The following is a 20,472-nucleotide window of genomic DNA, read 5'->3' on the forward strand; positions in this document are numbered from 1 at the left end:
GAGCCCCCGGGGAGGCCGGCGGCGAGGAGGTGCGAGCCTCGGCGGAGGCCGGCTCTCCCCAGCGGGGAGGGCGGGCTGTGAGGCGAGCCCCCCCTCGAGCAGAGAGGATCTCCGAGCCGGGAGGAGGAGGAGGAAAAGGAGGGGGGGGGGGTGCAACAAATTGCCGCCAGCCGGGGAGAAGTTGCAGCGAAGAGAAATCCCTCCCTCCCCCCGCTCCCCCCCGTCCCCTCCCTCTCCCTCCTCCCGGAGCCGTGGCAGCGAGCGGCGGCGGCGGCCCGACGAAGGAAGGAGCCGGCAGCGAACGAGCGGCTCCCGCAGCCCGGCGATGCCGCAGCGGCCCCCGCGGAGCCTCGGCGGGGTGGGCCCGGCCCCCGCACGCCCCGCGCCCCCCGGCGGCGGCGCCCCCTGAAGCGGGCGGTGGTGGCGGCGGCGGCGGCGGCCCCGCGGGCGCTGTTGCGCAGCCCCTGCCCCCGGCACGGCTCGGCACGGCTCGGCTCGGCTCGGCTCGGCTGGGCGCGGAGCCGCAGCGCTGATTCATGGAGCCCCGCGCCCGCTGGCTTGGCGAGGAGGTGTGAAGCCCCCCGGCCCCTCCTCCGCAGCCCCCGGGCTCGCCCGCCCCTGCTCGGGAGCGTTGTTGGGTCCCCGCCGGCAGCCGCCGCGCCTGGCGCACGGAAAGGGGGGGGGGAGAAAAAAAAAAAAAAAAAGCGTTGATGCATCGCTGTGGAAATTCATTGTGTGACTTTCTGGGTATTTACTGAGTTTCAGACCCGAGATGCAGCTCTTGAAAGCTTTATGGGCACTAGCAGGAGCAGCGATCTGCTGTTTTCTTATATTTGTCATCCACTCACAGTTTCTTAAAGAAGGTAATTATATCTGCATGTCTACATACCCTGTGCTTTAATACTACGGTCTGTGCGAGGTGCCTTAATTATTTTTACTGTTTCCAGTATGTTCTATTTACAGCAGTGTTTTCACGCTTTTTCTTTTTCTTTTTTTTTTTTTTCCTTTCCGTTTAAAGCCTTCTCATGTTTGTTCCTTTAGAAAATAGGTAGCTTTAGACTTAAATTCTCGGTAAATGCATATATATATTATGTGTGTGATGCTTGTATTCTGTGTTTTAGCCAATGTCTCATTTCTTTATGGGGCATGTCTAGTGTATAGAAAATATTTGTTGCTGTCAGATGACCACAGAACAGTAGTCATCATGGGAGTATTAATAAACCAAAAAACCCTTAACAAGTAAACGTCTTATTTTTATACCAAATCAATAGGCATCCTTTCCCTCTTCCTTATTCAGTAAATTTTCAATAGATGGCACTAAAGTTCTGTGGAAAGGGCAGGGCAGAGCAAATCCTGGGCATTCAGCATCTTCCTTCTCCTCCTTGCTGCCCCAAAACTAGAAGAGGCCTTTGCATGCTTTCAAGGCTCCCGTTTTTTTTTCCACCTTGCGGTCAGAAAATTATTATGACAATTTACTGGCAAGAACAGTTTGGATTATGTGGTGGGCCTTTTTTTGTTTTGTTTTTTGTTTTCTGCATGGATTGTGTTGGAAAAAAAAAAAAAAAAGCATTTGACTACATGGATAGAGGAATTTTCTTGGGCAGTATCCCTCCTATGTGTATATTTTTTTCTTATTTTTTTCCTTCATCAGGAAATTATTATTATTATTATTATCATCATTATTATTATTCCTGATGTAATATTCCCTCCCTTTTTTGTAAAGCAAACTGGTCTGAGACTCAAGTGTGAGTCCTGAGAGATGTATTTGTATTGGGTGGTGTATGAGAGAGACCACTGCTGTTCTTTAAGCAGTGTTAACAAACATAATACAAAAATGTGGGAGTTTTTATTCTTTTTTAGCACTGTAGTGTAGCTGGGATGCTAGCTGCCGGAAGAAGGAGCCCGGCTGAATTCAGAGTGCTGGCTGTGCAAAGCGTGGAAAAAAAAACCAAAAACTTTTATGTGACTGGGACAAAGTTTCACTCAAGACTGGGCAAAGCGACAACCTTGCAAGCACTGAAGGATCGCTGCTGGTGTTAATTCAGGGTCAGGCCGAGAAATAACACCAGACTGTACATTTGCACAGATCTTTTCTGAAATAAATAAACACTGATTTGCCCGCTTTGGTTAATTAAGAAGTGTTATCTCTGGATATTGACAGTGCTAGAGATTTCTCCTTTAAGAAACCTACCCATGCTTTAATTGCATTGTGTGTATTGCCTCCCACATATTCACTTATTTAACATTCTTTTAAAATGCTAGGACTAGTGTTTTTATATATTTCTATCTAATCAAATGACTCATTTTGAGGAGATTTTTGCCGAAATAAATGTGGCCAGTCATTTTAGCCTATTGTTTTTTTATGTTATTTACATTATGCTTTTTCTTTCTTTCTTTCTTTCTTTCTTTCTTTCTTTCTTATCTTTCTTTCTTTCTTTCTTTCTTTCTTTCTTTCTTTCTTCTTTCTTTCTTTCTTCTTTCTTTCTTCTCTTTCTCTCATTCGCTCTTTCTCAATCTTTCTCGACCACATAGTCTTTCTCTCTTTCTCTCTTTCTCTCTTTCTCTCTTCTCTCTTTCTTTCTCTCTTTCTTTCCTCTCTTTCTCTTCTTTCTTTCTCTCTTCTTTCTCTCTTTCTTTCTCCTCTTTCTTTCTCTCTCTTTCTCTCTTCTTTCTCTCTTTCTTTCTTTCTTTCTTTTCTTTCTTTCTTTCTTTCTTTCTTTCTTTCTTTCTTTCTTTCTTTCTTTCTTTCTTTCTTTCTTTCTTTCTTTCTTTCTTTCACTCCTTGATTTTGAGACATGTATTATCATAAATAATCCGTAAAGGAAGAAGCATTTTGTTTCACTTACAATATTTCTTTTTGCATCGAAGGGTGGAAAGCTACCAAGTTAATATATAAAAGCAGAAACCATGGCCATACCCCAAGCACTGTAACACGTTTTACATCACTTCTCTTCCATTTTTCACATAGCCACTCTTAATGTGGGCTGCAGACAGAGAACTGAAGGTCTGAAACATGTTGGATAACTTAATTTCATCAGTTTGTTTATATTTGTGAACAAAATACTTCTGCCTTGTTTAACACCGTGAACTGTATACTTACCGTCAATACAGATTGCATGTATCAGACTAGTTGTCAGCCTTTTTGTGATGGGTGCTGATCTCCACAGTAGCATTTTGACCCCCTCTGTGTAATTACTTCAGCAGTGTATGTATTTCCCCCTGCAGTTTCAATCTTGACATTGAATTAGTGGAATTGGCTGAAACTCTAGGTGGTATAACTGAGTTTTTCTTTACAAAGAACTTTAAAAATGTCTAATAAAATGGTAGTTTTAGCCATAGTAGAATTAAATGCAGGCATGTAAAAGAAGAAAAAAATAGATTAAGCTTAATCTGTATTTTGTAAACAATTAACCAAAGCAAAAAAAAAAAAAAATCTGTTTTATTTTAAAACTTAAGTGTTTGATTATTTTCAATAGGAAAGCAATGGAAAGAAGTGTAAGGAAAGGACTAAGAAACAATTTAACTGTAAGTCTAGTTTATTAAATACGTATGTGTAAAGAAAGAGAACATGTGAAATGGCTCTTACCTCAACTTCAAGATTTGGAATTTTTCTCTGATATCAGAGTTATCCCTTTGCATTAAAATGTTATAAAAGGTTTAGGAATGCTGTGTCTCATTGCACATAATGTTGCTAGACTGTTGATTTCCTGGCAAAAAGATTAATTTCCCATCGGAGCCTAATGAACTACATGGGCTCATTGTTTGTAACTCAGCTGTGCGGTCGAATTCCTAAGTTAAATACTTGGACATTTTCATTTGATTATTTCTTGTGCAGAAGGGTAATTTCCTGTAGTCCCAAACAACAAACAAGTAAGCCACCAGTTTGCCTAGCCTGATCAGATTAGTTGATAGCATATATCTCCTGAGACAATTTCACAGTGCAAGTTCATACAGCAAGCATTTCTTTTGTATGCAGGCCAATTGATTTAAGAAGAATGACATGTAAAATTAATTAAAAGTCTGACTTAATTCATTAACAAACTCTTCTCACTTTTGCTTTTTTTTTTTTTTTTGGTATTTACTGCTTATTATTTTTCTTACAACATCTGAAAATAATTGCCACTTTTCTTTTTCTTTATTAATTTTTCTTTTACTTGCTTAGAACTAGCGATGTTATCTATTACATTATGCTCTTATCACCTATTAACACAAGATATTTTTATAGTTTCAGTTATGCTGCATGGCTACAGAGTGTGGAACTTTCATGACATCCAACTAAAACTTATAGCCAGAACCAAATCCCTCCTTCAGTCACATTCATAGATACGATATTGGGTGTTGCAATGATCAGCTGAGAATTTTAACAGTGTTAATTTTTCTTTTTAGTTTCTATGCTGAACTTACATTTTTTCTAAGTAGACATGCCTTCATTCTTAAATATTTTAATACTCATTTTTGAGTTGAGGCAATTTAGTAGTAGCCTTACATTGCTGCAGTTTAAATGGTGTAAGAAACAATGAATGCTTGTTCTGAGATGAGTGGGAAAGAGCTTTTTAAATGTCTATTTTCATGAATATGTTTTTTTTTGTTTGGTTGGTTTTTTTTTCAGGAAGTAAAGAATGGGTGACACAGGATGCCATTTTTCCACACTTAGGCTTTTGTGTGGAAATGCAGGTCGTCCTGTGGCTAATCCGTTCTCCTGTGCCCAATCTGTCCTTCAGTGTTTCTAAAAGATGAATAGAGCTGTGAACCCAGAAAAGGGTATTGTGATACATAATTGCAGTCCCATGCCTGTCTGATCATCTTGCAAAGCAGTTTAACATATTCCAGTCAGCTGTAGTCCGTATGAAGAGGTGTTGAAAACTGAAACAAACTGAAACTGAAAACTTTTTTTGCATACATACATCATTGAAAATTAAAAATAAGGAATTACTTTCACTGCCCGAGCCTGCTTTTAAATTATTTATAATCTATTTTTCTTTAACATTTTTTTTTTTCCCTGAGAGAACAGGGAAAGCATTGAGTTGATGTTACACACGTTAATTCTGGGAACTTCTTTGCCCCCAGACAAGAACCCTTTTCACCTAGTAGCACATGTTCCCCATTCTGTTGCAGTAGTAATGGGGATAGGTAAATCACAGGGTTTCACAAGTAGTAATGGGGATAGGTAAAGGATACAATTTCTAAATTTGTATTTGAATACCATGGAAAACAGTGCAGCTAGAGGGTAAATTCAGAAAGATAAGGATATATTGCAGCCAGGGTGCATTACAGCCCGTGATATACTTAGAAGCTTTTTAAAATTCTGTGATTCTTAATTAAGAGGCTGGAATACCTTGTCTAGCAAGGACAATTTAGTATTTTGAATGGTTTATGAGATTAGAGTGTGTAAGCCCTGTTTGGAGTGGGACTACACAGAAACATGGATTTCAAATCAAGAACCTTACTTAAAATATAGAGGATTGGAATATTGAGAGCTCAAAACTACATTCTTAATCTGCTGTGTGGATGTTCTGGAGCAAGCCATGTAAAATAGGGTGATTTTCTGTTGATACACTGAAGTAGTTAAGTAGAGAAAGGAGAATTCTGATACTTCTGTTATAAACAGATGATTGTGGTTATAAAACAGAATTTTAGTATCACTTGTGAAAATTTAGTATATACTTACATGTAGGATTAGGGTATCTTTTTAGTACATATTTTATAATTATCTCTTTTTTTTCCAGGTTTAGGAATAACTTTGCAATTGTTGGTTATACTCTCACTGGCACTAATCTATCAAAAACATTTAGTGGAATTAGTGTCACAATAGCAAAAATACTGAAGCATTTACTTTTAAAAATGAATTTCTTACTCGTAATGGTTTTGAGTAACTTGATTACAGTTTTTACTTAACATTAATCTCTTTATCTGACACTTTTGCAGATTTAAAAATGGCAGAAAGTATTTTATGCATTTTGTGTGTGTGTGTTCTGAACACAAAAAGTTCTGTTTTGCAACTGAAAACATTCAGGCAGCATTATTCTGTTTAGATATATAACCTCAAACAACTCCGCTACCCCTCTGCTAACATCTGAAAATGTCTGTTGACCCTAGATATTTTTTTCTGGGCTTTCTGTTCATATAACCTTCTGTTCATAGCTTTATATAGTTGATAGAACTAATGTTTACTGCTATATAAAACATGTGATGAAAGGATTTGTCTTCCAAAGTCTTCCAAAACTTTTTTGAGACTGTCTCACATTTTTCTTGGAATCAATTTGAATATGATTTATTATGATAGATAACATTCCCTTTAAGATTTCTTTTTCTTTCTACTTTAAAACACAAAAGACTTACTTGAGATAATTAAAGAAAGAAGAAAGAAAGAACATTGGTCTTAAGACTGTGGGGAAAAAAGTTTGCATTTATCATTTATGTGGAGGGTTTATTTATTTATTTATTTATTTTATTTGACCTTTTATGCTTAACCTGTGTCTCAAAACAGTCAGATACCTTGCGTACCAGATGTGCTGCATATGTTACCTATATATAGTAAACCTGAGTTGAGGACAGTTTGTCCCAGCTGCAAAATTTTCTGCTTTTGGGGTTGTGCTACTTTTAGCATACTGTAGTATTTTTTTTCTCCTTTTTTTTTAATTATTATTTTATTTAATTTTCCAGTTTGTGGAGGGGAATTCTCATATATGAATGAGGTTATCAGAGAAGCACATCAGGCTAGACAGAAGCATAGAATGCAGAAGTGGAAGGTTTGTCTTCTCAGTCAGGAAACAGATTCGACTGTTAAAAAACCCTAAGCTTGAATAAACGATGCACAAGGAAAGAAAATGTAGACATGTATTTTGACAAGTTTGGGTATTTCCTTTTTTTTTTTTTTAAATTTTTAAAGATAGAGTTAGAGAAGTGTAGCAGTAAAAGGGGGCTATGCAGACAAAAATTCTCAAAATTTTTCTTTCCAGGGAGGTGAGAGAAGTGTTTTCTATCTGGCATCTGCTGTACCAGGAGAAGATACCAAGAGGGGAAGTCTAACAGGTTTTCCAACCATAGAAGGTAGCTTAGAAAAAGTCCGGTTTTGAGTGACAAAAATTAAAGATGTGTATGTCTTCACAATGCAACATAGATGGTATAAAAACCCTACTTTTCCTGAGTGAGCAACCTGACAAAAGGAATTAGTAACAGATTTTCAGCAGTCTTTTTATGTCTGCTTGTTTTTGTGCCCCAAAAGCACCATTGAGGAATTATTGACCTTTCTCAGTATTTATCAGCACTACCTATTCTTAAAGGCGGCACTGTAGACTGCTGTGATTCATACCATACAAAAGTGCTTGCTTGTTAGATCTGTTGACTAATATCTATTTTTCTTGTTCCTAAGCAGGCATACTCTTTGTATTCTTACTGTATCAAAAATAAAGCTGGAATGAAAACAAGACACGTACACATTGAGACTTCTTTAACTGAATTTAAAAGGGGACATTGAAAAAAAGCATGTATTGAGTTAATATAGTATTTCTAAAAAGAAGCCATACATGCAAATGTCTTCAACTAATAAAAATGTTCACTAATAGAAATGTAGGTAAAACTTCTCTTTTTTCATGTCTATTTAAAAACAGCTTTTTGTGATCATATGAAGAAAAGGAGCAACACAAGTTCTTGTACTAATGATGACAACAATATTTGTTTCTCGTAGCATTTAGATGTCCCAGTTGGAATCAGTGGCTTAGCTGTATATAGCCAGCCAAATGTACATTCATACAAGTCCAAGTCAGGGATCTATTACATCCAGTGTCTGGATTTTAGTGAAGATTTATTTTGCTCAAAAAATATATCCTCTTGCCACTTAAAACCTGTAGTGATAGAAGATTCTGTTTAATAACAAAATCCAATTATTTGCCTAAATGTGCTTTTCATGCTTGTTCTAGAAAACCAACACAGTTTAATGAAAATGCCTATTCATTATATTTTACCTTCGGCACTACATCAGTTCACAAGAAATGCTAGTCAGAACAATAGATCTTCCTACTAATTGTTGTTAGTTTAGTGAAAAGGAATGAGTAATGTATTTGAAATATATCCAAACAGCAAATTAACATATAAATAATCAGAAAAATAATGTAATGGATCAATACTTATTGAAATATTTTCTGAAAGCAGATGCTATGCTAATGTGTGTTTTCTTGTGAGTGATTTATTTTTTTTGACAGTAAGAAGGAAAGTAGAAGATTGTGTTAATTTGTCAGGTGAAAAATTGTATTTACGATAGATCACTATATTCTGGATGTGTTTCTTTTTAACATGCCACAGGCTGTATTGTATTCCAAAGTCTAGGTGCTTAGCTGCAATTACACATGAAGAGAGATGTAGGCCAAATTAAGTTGATCCACAGGAGAACAAGGAGAATAAGTGCAATGTTAGAAGACCTGACCTAGAAAAGAGTACTGAAGAGACTGGGTTATTAAGTTTAGAGAAGAAGCTACTAGCCCGATAAGGGTTTTCAGTGGATAAAATTCTGCCTTAGGAGCAACAAACTGTTCTTTCTGTGAAGTGGGAAGATGGCAAGAAGCAGTAGGTGCAAACTGACTTGAGGGAGACTTAGGTAAGATACTAGAAAAAACTGCAGCAAGGGAAATTTGTGCTGTACATCAGGGAAGAATTACCAATGGCAAGGACAGTTAAGTCCTCTAATAGATTTCCTTGGGAAGCTATGAAGCAGGAGAGTTTTACTTTCAGATTAAAATGCTACGTGTTAGGAATAGCATCATCAAGCTGAAGCAGGCAGGTGAACAGGGTGACCTCTTGAAGTCCCTTCAAGCCTTTTCCTCCAAAACGCTAGCTTACCTGAAACTTATTTAGAAAGCTGAAAGGTGTTTAGGCATCTGACTTTGGAGTAGTTTTCTGCTAACTGTTGAAGTGAAGGTTTATGAGGAGACTTATGAGAAGACACACTGGGATATGAAAGTATTCATGGGAAAAAGCGATATATGAAACCTCAAAAAGACAGCCAGTGGTCTAAGTATTTTATTAGATACTCCACTTTCTGAGTTGCAAACAGAATTTAAAACAAAAACAAAAAGAAACTATGCAGAGGAAATCTTATGATTTATGCAAATCTTTGTGGGTATATCAGAAAATAAACTAAGGTAGTGTGTTTTTTCCTGGAGGCAGCTAAGCACCACATAGCCACTTAAATACTCTCCCCTTCTACTGCTACAGTGGGAGGGGGGAGAGAATTGGAAAAAAAATAAAGTAAAAACTCATGGGTTGAGATAAAGACAGTTTAATAAGACAGAAAACAAAGGGATGATAATAATGACAAAAGAATATACAAAGCACGTGATGCACAATGCTGACTGATGCTCAACCAGTCCTGGAGTTGTGACCTCTCCTTCCAGCTAACTCCCCCCAGTTTTAATGTTCGGCATGACACCACATGATATGGAATATCCCTTTGGGCAGTCTGGGTCAGCTGTCCTGGTGCTGTCTCCACCCAGCTCCTTGTGCTCCCCCAGCCTCCTCACTGACAGGGTGGCGTGAGAAGCTAAAAGTCCTTGTGGCTTAGCATTAGCACTGCCCTGTACCAACTAAAACATGAGTGTGTTATTATTCTCAGCATTATTCTTATCCTATATCCAAAACACACCACCATACCAGTTACTAAGAAGAAAGTTAACTCTGTCCCAGCTAAAAGCAGGAGAGGAGGCCAACAGTCATTCTTCTTAAATAGCTTTTTACATTGCAAGATCTTTAGGACTTCAGGGTGTCCTGAAGCAGAGCCTTGCGCTGTTCACTTTTCTTCATATACAAAGAGCAGTGAAATTAGAATATTACTATCTTTCACTTGATGATAATTCTTATGGTATGAGGATTTGGGTTTCTTACCTCTGCTGGTCTGTTCTTTTTACCCCAGCACCTTCAGGACTCATCAACAGGTGGCCCTGTGGCTACTCTGACCCCTGGTATGGGAAACACAAAAGCAGCCCTACAACAGGGACAGCTACAGATGGCCCCATAGAGGTTGTTTGTCAACTTTTACCTGTTTGGTGCTACTAGTGACTGAGAGCTTTGTGTTCACTACTCTCTGTAGTAATATTCCACCTCGACGTGATGCCATCAGTTTTTTATGATTCTGCATGGTTTTTAAATTCAGTAGCAAAATGAAAATTGGCAAATTGTGCTGAAAGAAGATGTGCAGGAAATCAGAGGTCACTTGTTAAATAGAAATAGGCAAACCTAGATGTACTCAGTTGGAGCTGTGATGCATCATACTCCACAGCTCATACTTGGAGCAAGTGCTGTCTGGAATTTGTTCATGTCTCTGAAACAGTTACACATGACAGAATTGTTCTACTTGGAGGTATAGAAGAGCTGGATACCAGGTATTGTCTCCTTGAGCAGTATTAACATTTATTTAAAGACAGGATAGGATATAGGAAAGCTTTTAGAAGCATTTTTGTAATGCAAGTTAAATTTCATCTCTTTACACTAGTTTGTCAAAAAGCACCCACATTTTTTGTGGTTTTGTGGTGAGTGCTAATTAATCATGACAATGATGCTTTATAGTATCTTTTGTACTTTGCTACAGCTTTTATTGTATTAAATTACATGGTTTTCTGCATAATTCTTTCAATACAAATTTATGGCTTTAAGGAAAAAAGAAATGCAACACTGCTCCATTATGCAGAGTTGTACATGTTTTAGAGATGTGCATGGTGGATCTGGGAATAGTTTAGCCTCAAGAGAATCAAACAGTTATTTGAAATGGTCATTGCTTGAGTATCACCTTGCTTACGGCTATGAACTAATTGAGATTAAACTAAAGTGATTGTGAGATTCTTCCGTTTCCTGTGCATTGGCAGTTCCAATTATCCATTAATACTTTAAAAGTATTATTTAGTCATGAAAACAAAAAGGGGGTAGAGAGGGAGGGTTGCTTCTGGGTACCTCTTTCATTCTCATTTTTGCTTTTATTTCTCTGATTGTGTCGGTAGAAAAAGTATGCTTTTTTTTTTTTTTTTTGCAGCTTCATTTATTGTGAGAAGATCTCGTAACTGTTGTAAGCATTTCTGTATGCTCAGCTATAAAACTATATAGATTGTACCAGATGCTGTCTTAACTTATTTTATAGAATTATAATGGATGCTGATATTAACATCAAGTCTTTAAAGATAAAATCCCATTTGCTGTGCTAGTTTTTTTCTTTGTGGTATATAGTAATAGTCCTGTTTTATTAAAACTTTTCAACTTTATTTTGTTTAAAATTTTGAAGTATTTCTGATATTTTAATATTCTGTAAAAAGTTTTGCATTTTCACTAAACACCATAGCATACATTAAAAGTGTATTTTTGTGAGTTATTTAGGGGATAAATGGCATGATTTTCAAGTGGTTTGAAGACACAAGAGCACCTATTACCTGCAGTTAGAGACTGTGTGATAAAACATGTATCGAGCATTTTCCTGACTGTGTCCACTTGCAAGTTTCACTCAACAGGCTTATATATACTACTGGTTATTTCATAACTGGACAAATACCCATTTAGTGTGCTATATATATCACTTGCAGTGTTACTTATTTATAAAGAGTGCATTGTAAGGTTGAATCATAGAATGATTAAGGTTGGAAAAGACCTCTAAGATCAACTAGTCCAACCGTCCACCTATTGCCCACTGAAATATGTCCCTAAGTACCATAACTACTGTTTCCTAGAACACTTCCAGAATTATTAGGTAAAGAACATATATTTGCAAGATAATTGTTACTGAAGCTTTTCCCACATCAACCAATTAAAGCTTCACTTAGGCAAGTTCTGCTTAAGATTTTTTCATGTACTGAGACACTCCAGCTCCTGATGACAGCGTCTTGTTCTGGTAAGATGAGGTTATTTTCCTTGCTCCACAGATGCTAAAAGATATTGTGTAACTGCATATTCCCAAGCAGTGAATTATTAGTGTTTGTAGTATCTGCTTCTATTTTATTATGCACTGAGCCTTTACCTAAAGCCAGAGCTGTACCACTGCAGTCACTTAACAAATCTAGAGAAGCTCACAGTTCACAGAAGTACCAAAATAAAATAAAATAAAAAGTTAAATTATACATAAGCATGTAGTTAAAATAACATAAACTAAGACTGATCATTTCTCCTTGGTCTCACAGGCTTAATCACAGAATTACAGAAGAGCTGAAGTTGGTAGGGCCCTCTGGAGGCCAGCTGGTCCAACCCCTGCCTGAGCAGGGACACTCAGAGCAGTCTGCCCAGGACCATGTCCAGGTGGCTTCTGAAGGTCTACAAGAAGGAGACCCTACAGTCTCTCTTGGCAACCTGTGCCAGTGCACTATCACCCGCACAGCACAGAAGTGCTCCTGGTGTTAGGGCAGCACACCTTCTGTGTTCCAGTTCCCTCTTGCCTTGGCACTGGGCACCACTGAAAAGAGCACAGCTCCATTCTAATTGTATATAAATACACCAAGTATTTTTATATATATTAATACTTCTTTCCATCTGGAATTGCTTAATTTCTTCAGTGGTCCTTGTCCACTTTCAGCACACTCCTGCTTTCTGTTTCCATGCTGTCCTAAGCAAATACAACTTAATTGTGTGTGCATGTGAATGCCGAGGAAAAAGGCAGTGGTCAAGGGACTGTTTATGATTCCCCAATGCTGTGCTATCCTTCCCTAGCTTCTAGGCTCCTTGAGAAATAAATTCCTTAATATCTTTGTTTGCATAGCTTTGACAACCAATTCAAAATTCCTCCAGTCTGATTTTTAGGTTAGAATACGGCTGGTCAGACATCTAGTTTATTAGATATCAGGGCATTAGGTATAACCAATGAATTACCAGTGTTCTGTTTCAGTTGTGTTAGAATAAGTCTGAAAATTTTATTTTCTAATAATAACAGAGAGCTAAGGTGAACGAGGATTTATACCCTTTTCATAATTAGTTTTTCTTTATTGCATAGAAATTTTTCACTAGATGATTCAGAGCTGAAAACTTCCACGTGTCTTCCTAAGAAGATGTACTGGGTCTGGCTGGAATATTAACTTTCCCTGCAGCAACCCATACAGTGCTGTGCTCTGCACTTTTATCTGGAACAGCAGTGTTACCACACCAGTGTTGTGTCTACTGCTGAGCAGTGCTGGCACAGCATCAGGACTCTCTAGCCCTCCTAGGGGGTGGGCAAAAAGTGAGAAGAGAAACATCACCAGGGCAGCTGACCTAAACCAACCAAAGGGATATTCCGTACCATATGATGTCACACTCAGCAATAAAAGGTGAAAACAGGAAGAGGGGAGGGGTGGGCTCTCATTGTGAAAACGTTGGTCCTCCTCCTGAACACCGGCTGCGTGTGTTGAGGCCCTGCTTCAAGGACATGGTCAAGCATCGCCCATTTGTGGGAAGCAGAGAGTAATTTCTTTCCTCTGCACTTCCACATAGCCTTTATTTGTTTTGTTTGTTTGTTTTCCTCCCTTTTTTCCTTTCCCCCTCCCTTTCCCCTTTCCCTTTTTTTCCCTTTAGTTAAATTTTTAGTTCATAATAATCTTTCCTTTATTATTATTATTACTACTACGACTATTATTATTAATATTATTATTATATAATAATTGTTATTATTATAATATATTATAATATATATTATAATTGTTATATTATATATATAACAATAAATAAATTATAATATAATTATATATTATAACAATATATATGTTATATATATTATATATAATATAATAGTAATAGTAATAGTAATAGTAATTTCCCTTTAATTAAATTATCCTTATCTCAACCCGTGAGTTGTTCTTTGCTATACTTCTTCCCCTCCTCATCTGAGGAGGGGGAGTGAGAGAGCGGTTGTGGTGTTTAGCTGCCTAGCACGGTAAAACCACCACAGGAGACAGACAAGTACAGATGCCCACACTTGGGTGACTGCCTACATGTGGTCAAGCTCACCTAATTTCACATGCATTGTATTGTTGTGTTGACCTTCTAAGTTTTATTCTTCAGTTTTGTGAGCTTGATCATGGTGAGAGCTAAAACACATTAGATAGATCATAATTCTTAAACTCAGTCATATAAATTATGCATATTTAATAATTTGTATTATGGATCTAGAATGAATGTAAAGTCTGTATTTGGTACAGGTATTTTAATGAGTAGTTTGAAAATGATTTTCATTTCACAAGTGGATGAGATTTGCAAGCTTCCCTTTTTCAGCAGACAAATGAAAGTCAAATTAAAAGGAGTAGCTTGTCTCTCCGATTCATTCTAATGCTATTACTTTCTGAGGTGATGTTTAAGATGTCAGATCTATCTCTGGGCTCATATAATTCCTGTTCACTGTAATGGGAACTGCAGACACCTGTGCATCTTTACTCAGGCAGGTTTGAATTCAGTAAAGCTGTCCAGTAGCAGAGTGGCATGTCAAAACACAATTTTCTTCCTAAGAAAATCGAGCAATTATGTTTTCTTCTCCATTTTTTTTTTTTCAGAAAAAAGAAAAGAACACAGTACAATTTTAATGGAATTAACAGTAAAGGCAGAAACAAAAGGACTGCAATTTGCAGCATGCTTTAATTTTCTAGTGGTTTACAATTATAAAAGCCAAACAGAGAAACCTTTGCCATAGAACTACCCACTTGTTTGATTGTTTTCCCCTGGGTTCATTTATGGTTTAGAAGTTATCAAGGTTAAATAGAGGTACGTTTACCTCTGCTTAACCTTGTGTGTGATTTAATCATGACCTCTTCTTAATGTAAACATCTTTTCATACAGACTGTTGCCATATAAAGTAAAAATATCTCTTCTGAATTCATATATGAAAAAAGATTATGTACAAACACAATGGAAATGAAGAGTTTGTAATGTAGCCTCACTGTTAATTTACATTTTGAAAAACAAAAAGTTGCCATAGTAACATGTTTGTTGTAAAAAAGTCTAGATCATATATATTAGTCTTAAGAAACTTCTACTTGTACAACATGTTTCTCAAGTTTTGTGAGCAAGAAGGAGCCTAAATCTGTGCATTTGTGGGATTGGCCTCATATAGTTCAGATTTATGCAAAACAAAATATGAAGGTATTAGTCAATTTTGCAAAACAGACCTTTTCCAATCAGCTTTCTAATTATGTTGTTCATGAGATAATTGTTGTTTGCTTTGTTAAGTAAAAGATTAGTAAAGATTAGTAAAAAAAAAAAAAAAGAGGTGTTTTTCAGGATAGGAGTATGTTGTAACTGTTTTTGTTAGAAACTGTGCTTTTAATATTGATGATTTTTAAATATGTAGGACAGTATATTCTGTCTTTTCTCATAAATTTATTTTTATTTCTGTTTAATTTACTAATTACTATTTCTAGAGCAAACATAGTATATACATATATAATATATTTTGTATCTTATATAAAATTTCCTGTATGAATCAGAGCTTTGGTTAAGAAACCAAAAGATATAGTTAATAATGAGGTCCCTTTTGCTACTTTAAAAGGCCAACTTTAGTACTGTTCACTATGGTTATTGTAAACTGAGTGCCACAGACTGCTCTGGTGGCTTTCTAACTCCATGTGCAGCCAAACTGAGCAAGTTATTTTTATGGAACAATTTGCAGGGTCAGTTGTTTAACTGGTTAATTTACTCCATATCTCAAGTCTCAGCAGACAGTGAGTTTTCATTTTCTATTCACAGTTCTATTTTTGCATTTATATATATATTTATATATTATATGATATATATATAAATTCAGACAAATAATAATGTAAAGATACATATATTTATATATACTATAAAAATGTATGTGTTTTAAAAATATGGAAGGAATAATAATTTGCCTCAATTATCCTGTAACGCTTTCTAAATAAGATTGTATTGGATCCAGCTCTACTGATAATGCCTAGTGGCCTTTTGAGTCATGGTACATCTGAACTATTTAATTTTTCAGGATGAAGGCTTTTGCTGATGCATGATCTTGTTTAGTTTTATAGCCTGAATAATTCTTCCACACTGGTATGGACTTAAAAATAGATCTCATTTCTGAATATGTTAAATGTAATAACAGAAGCAACATATCACTAGACAGCACTAAGATATTCCCCAATTTTTCAGCTGCAGTTCTAATGAAAAGTCTCCTTTTCTGTTAAAAATTTATTAGTATCTTTTATTTATTTATTTATTTATTTATTTATTTATTTATTTTTACAGTAATACATACATTCTTTTGTATAGTATCATTAAAAAAAAAAAAAAGTTAAAAGCAGAACTAACCATTGCACTGCTTTAAGACAGCTGATCATGGAGATTCTATTGCTTTCCTGGATTTTCATGCTGCACTTACCTACAATGTCTGTCTTTATTCCGATGGGTTGCCGTGATATCAATCATTTTGTCATGCAGGAAGGCTGGAACAGAAAGCACGCATGCACAGAGTTCTTTGAAATTCTAACATGCTTAATCCAATTAAATCCTAAAAAGATAGTACTTTATGTATGATTGCTAGGTTGCCATTGCAGAATGAGGTGAATGGCAAATCAGAAAGCAATGTTCATGCCCTGCCAGAAGGGAGGGACCTTCTGGGGACATCTAGGCTCAGTGGTGAGGTGTGGCATCCCTATCTGTGGAAACAGTGCTGGGGTTATTCTTCATCTTTGTTATTCCTGTCTTTGAGAGGGCTGTAGCCATTTTTGATACCTGCTTGTGGCAAGCCACCTTTGTGTTTGTGCCTCATCCAAGGTTTTATGTATGTGAGATACATGTTGCTTATTTTCTTTGTTGTTCTGGTTCTCCAAAGCTGGATTCCTGTAGTAACCAATGACTGACAGTGCCTTTTATTTTGTACACCCTGCCTCGGTCATCATCATGTGCTTCTGTCCCGGAGGGCCTCCTCTCCACATCAGCGCAGCATCAGATTGCCTTTTCATGCTGTCCTTGTGTTTCTCTTCCAAAAGATCCCAGGTCAACAGACCACTGGTGATTTTACAGCTTGCCCAGGATTGCTGTTTAACACTAATGCAGTTTTATAAATGCTGAATCTGTCCATGTTGCTATTTAGTAGAAGCATCCTTGAAGCTCTCAATCACCAAGACAGACCAACATCTGCTGGAAGTCTTGGGAACACAGTTAGTAATGGTTTCCTCATGTTGCTTTGTGGCCTTCTTAAAGGTAAATGTGTAAGGGAGAATTAAGTCCTTTCCCTTCCCTTCCCTTCCCTTCCCTTCCCTTCCCTTCCCTTCCCTTCCCTTCCCTTCCCTTCCCTTCCCTTCCCTTCCCTTCCCTTCCCTTCCCTTCCCTTCCCTTCCTTCCCTTCCCTTCCCTTCCCTTCCCTTCCCTTCCCTTCCCTTCCCTTCCCTTCCCTTCCCTTCCCTTCCTTCCCTTCCCTTCCCTTCCCTTCCCTCCCCTCACCTCCGCTCCCCTCTCCTCCCCTCTCCCTTCTTTCTTTCCGCCTGTCTCTCTGTTCTAAAAATATATGAGCTCTTAATTTGAGGTGGAAAAGGTATTCAGATTACATCCTGCTCTTCATCAGGATCATTTCTGACAGCTTTGAAGGAGGTCACTGGTAAGCCTCTGTCCAGTGGGAAAGAACTGGTAAATATTGGGATAAAAAGTTAGGTCTTACATCCATTTTTATGTAAACTTTTACTTCTTGGAAGTTTTTAGGGTACAAAGTTGCTGCTGTACTCAATCTTGAGCATTTCTGAAAGTCATCCATCTCTAATCGCTAGTCTTTAAAGTATAACTTTGTGTTCTATTTTCAAAAGTCTGGGCATATAGCTTATTTCTTTATGATAGAGGCGGTAATTGAACTGTATACAAGAGTGCAAACTTTACTAGATCCTTGCATACTAAGATCCATCACCTGCATTTGTGTATGTCAGGGCTGGTGATTCCCAGGGGTCAGGATACTGGGACTTTTAAGGGCTCTCCTGGAGACCTGTCCAGACATGGCCCCACTGCCAGGGCCCATAGCAACCCCAGCCAGGAGCAGGGCAACTAGAGGCACTGGGCACCAGGCACCTCCATGAGGACAGATACTGGCTGAGGCTGGGACATGTCCCTTAGGACACGGGCCTGCAGTTAGGCCTGGTTTTGGAAGCCCATGGCCGGGCAAGGCAGCACCATGAGGAGATGGAGACCGGCCCTGCTGGGGCAGAGGCTGATGGCCCTGGGGCTGACGTGGGGCCCTGGGCAGGGACATCACTGCTTGCAGGACCATGACGTTCAACATTTTTGTAGCTGGTCCTGTAGTAAGAAAACTACTTTAAACTATTAGGAATGCAGCATGAAAATATCACCATTCATTGATGCATTGATATATTTTGCATATTAAGTGATAGACATATGTGTATTAAAGAAAATGTTCATTATGGATTTGGTAATGAGTCCCGAACAAACTTGTGCTACACTGATAGTTGAAGAGAATTTGAGGTCTGCACTTCGGATGATTGATATGGCATTGCTCAATGTCAATACTTTGGGGAAACAGAAACTGCTGCTACTAATGCCATTTCTACAGAAAGATAGAACAGGAATCCAAAAGGGGAGGGCTAATACTAAATTGATCTGTATTGTACTTTCTCTAAATCCTCACTGAAGCATCAGTGAGATGCTCCTTCAGTGAGTGTATAAAATAGGAAGTGTTTTGCATTTTAGTAGCACCTAGAAGTTTTAGAAGGGCACGATGCTGATGTTGTCTTCCATGGATGTGAGTTGGTGATGTGTTTTGAGAGATGTCTCAAAAGGCCATGTTACACCACTATGCAATAATTTTAAGCCGGTGCTTTCATCTCCTTTCCAGTTTCCTTACTTCCACCTGATGTTCTAGTAATTCAATAATGTTGAATATGGGACATCATAGTCAATCTATAGCAATGAACTGTGCTACCATTACATAGTGTAACATCACACAGAAGGGGAGGCTTGGTAATAGTGAAAGGATACAGCTGAACACAGAAAAGTTAAAATAATTTGTAGGAATCAGGAGCAAACTGTGCATGATTAAATTGCTTTTTCCTCTGTTGCTTGTTATGATGTTACACCACTGTGACTTACATCTACACAAATAAAGTAATACTTTGCTGAATTTCTGAATGTCATCGCGTAGCTCATATTTTAGATATTTTTATGCTTGAATCATATATAAACATATTGATTCATTTAAACTGCAGTAGTACAAAGTGTTCTTTGTATTCCTGCATGCAAAAGATGGGCAGCTATGTCAGTGAAACCCTCAATGGCCTTCTGTGGGATAATTTCTGTAGAAATTATTTTATTTTTTTTCAAATGACGTTTGGTAGTGCTGTGATGCACTGCTGGTAAATCAGTAACCAGAACTCTTTTCTAACCCCTCCAGCTGTAGCAGCATGTACTCTTTTTAAATTCTGCAAGTATCTCAGAAGGTCTCAGTGTACAGATATGTGCAATGAATCTTTGCTGCTGAAACAGTAGTTGTCCTTCCTTCACCCCTCCGCTACCAAAGCTTTACTTTGTATTTCAGTTGGATCACAATCCCAGCTGTCCTGGAGCTTTGTGAAGCTTACATACAGTTCTGAGACCTGACAGGCTTAAATGCGCATTCATGGCTGGTAGCCTGCCTGAATTTTGTTTTAGCTGGAAGAGTGACTGCTTACAGCAGCGTGGATGTGCTCTACTTGTAAGAAAGCTTGTGTACATGTTCATTCACATCTTGGTGTACAGAGTACATTTTAGATTTTCAGTTGAGTATGATGACTGTAATTTGGATTTTGGATGAAAATAGGAAATGTTGTGATCACATAAGTGTTATACTTGTTGAATCTTTAGTTCAAACAAAAGATGAAATATTTATTTATGTTTTGGTTCCCATGTTTATCCTTTTCTGTGCATTCAAAAACATTCTTAGTCATATATCCATAAAGTTCAGCGTCATGAAAACTGTGAATGGGTTTAAAGTGGATGCTTGTGTTCTGTGGTATTAGGTGTACATGTACTGTGAATATAAAGGTGAAAAATATTTCATTAATTCCAACATACAGTGGACTTGTATATTCTGATTAAATGCTCATTAGTATTCATCATTACTTTTAAGGAACTTTGTTTTTCAAAGGTTTGTAACAAATGGTGGAAGATGGAAAATAATAATACCCCTGTCACTTAGTCAAAGACAATTGGAGTCTGTCAGTAACAAAAAATTCTGAACATGCAGAGTAAAGAATCTGTTGGCAAAATGTGTGTGTGTGTGTGTGTGCGTGCGCATGCATATGTTTTCTTATAATTGAGAAGTTAATAGTAGGTCCCTGTCTTTAAGCAGCTCTGCAAATGTTTTGTTGCTCAAGTCCTCTTGCTCTCACCTTTTTCACTTTCCAATTTTTATTCATCTAATTAAATTATTCAGTTTAAGCATGTGAAATTCAATCATACGCCATCACAGTCAACCACATTATATTCTGTCTATAAACTGAGTTTGTCTGTGGTTCCCCCCACCATTAGTACTATTATGGGCTCTTTCAAAACTTCATT

The 20,472-nt window shown here is 37.6% G+C and overlaps 1 protein-coding gene across 3 annotated transcripts in view; it reads left to right on the plus strand.

The window, feature by feature from the left end:
• Positions 1–522: 522 nt before the first annotated feature.
• Positions 523–20,472, plus strand: part of TAFA5 (TAFA chemokine like family member 5) — a 335,125-nt gene continuing 315,175 nt past the window's right edge. The window contains exon 1 of one of the 3 annotated variants that reach the window (XM_032195851.1): positions 523–863. In XM_032195851.1, the coding sequence (XP_032051742.1) occupies positions 773–863 (91 nt within the window). In that variant the 5' untranslated portion in view covers positions 523–772. The remainder of the gene's footprint in view (positions 864–20,472) is intronic. The other 2 variants (XR_004253833.1, XM_032195859.1) reach the window with 2 other exon arrangements.

The sequence above is a fragment of the Aythya fuligula genome, chromosome 1 (assembly GCF_009819795.1).
Source record: "Aythya fuligula isolate bAytFul2 chromosome 1, bAytFul2.pri, whole genome shotgun sequence".
NCBI classification, from domain to species: Eukaryota; Metazoa; Chordata; class Aves; order Anseriformes; family Anatidae; genus Aythya; species Aythya fuligula.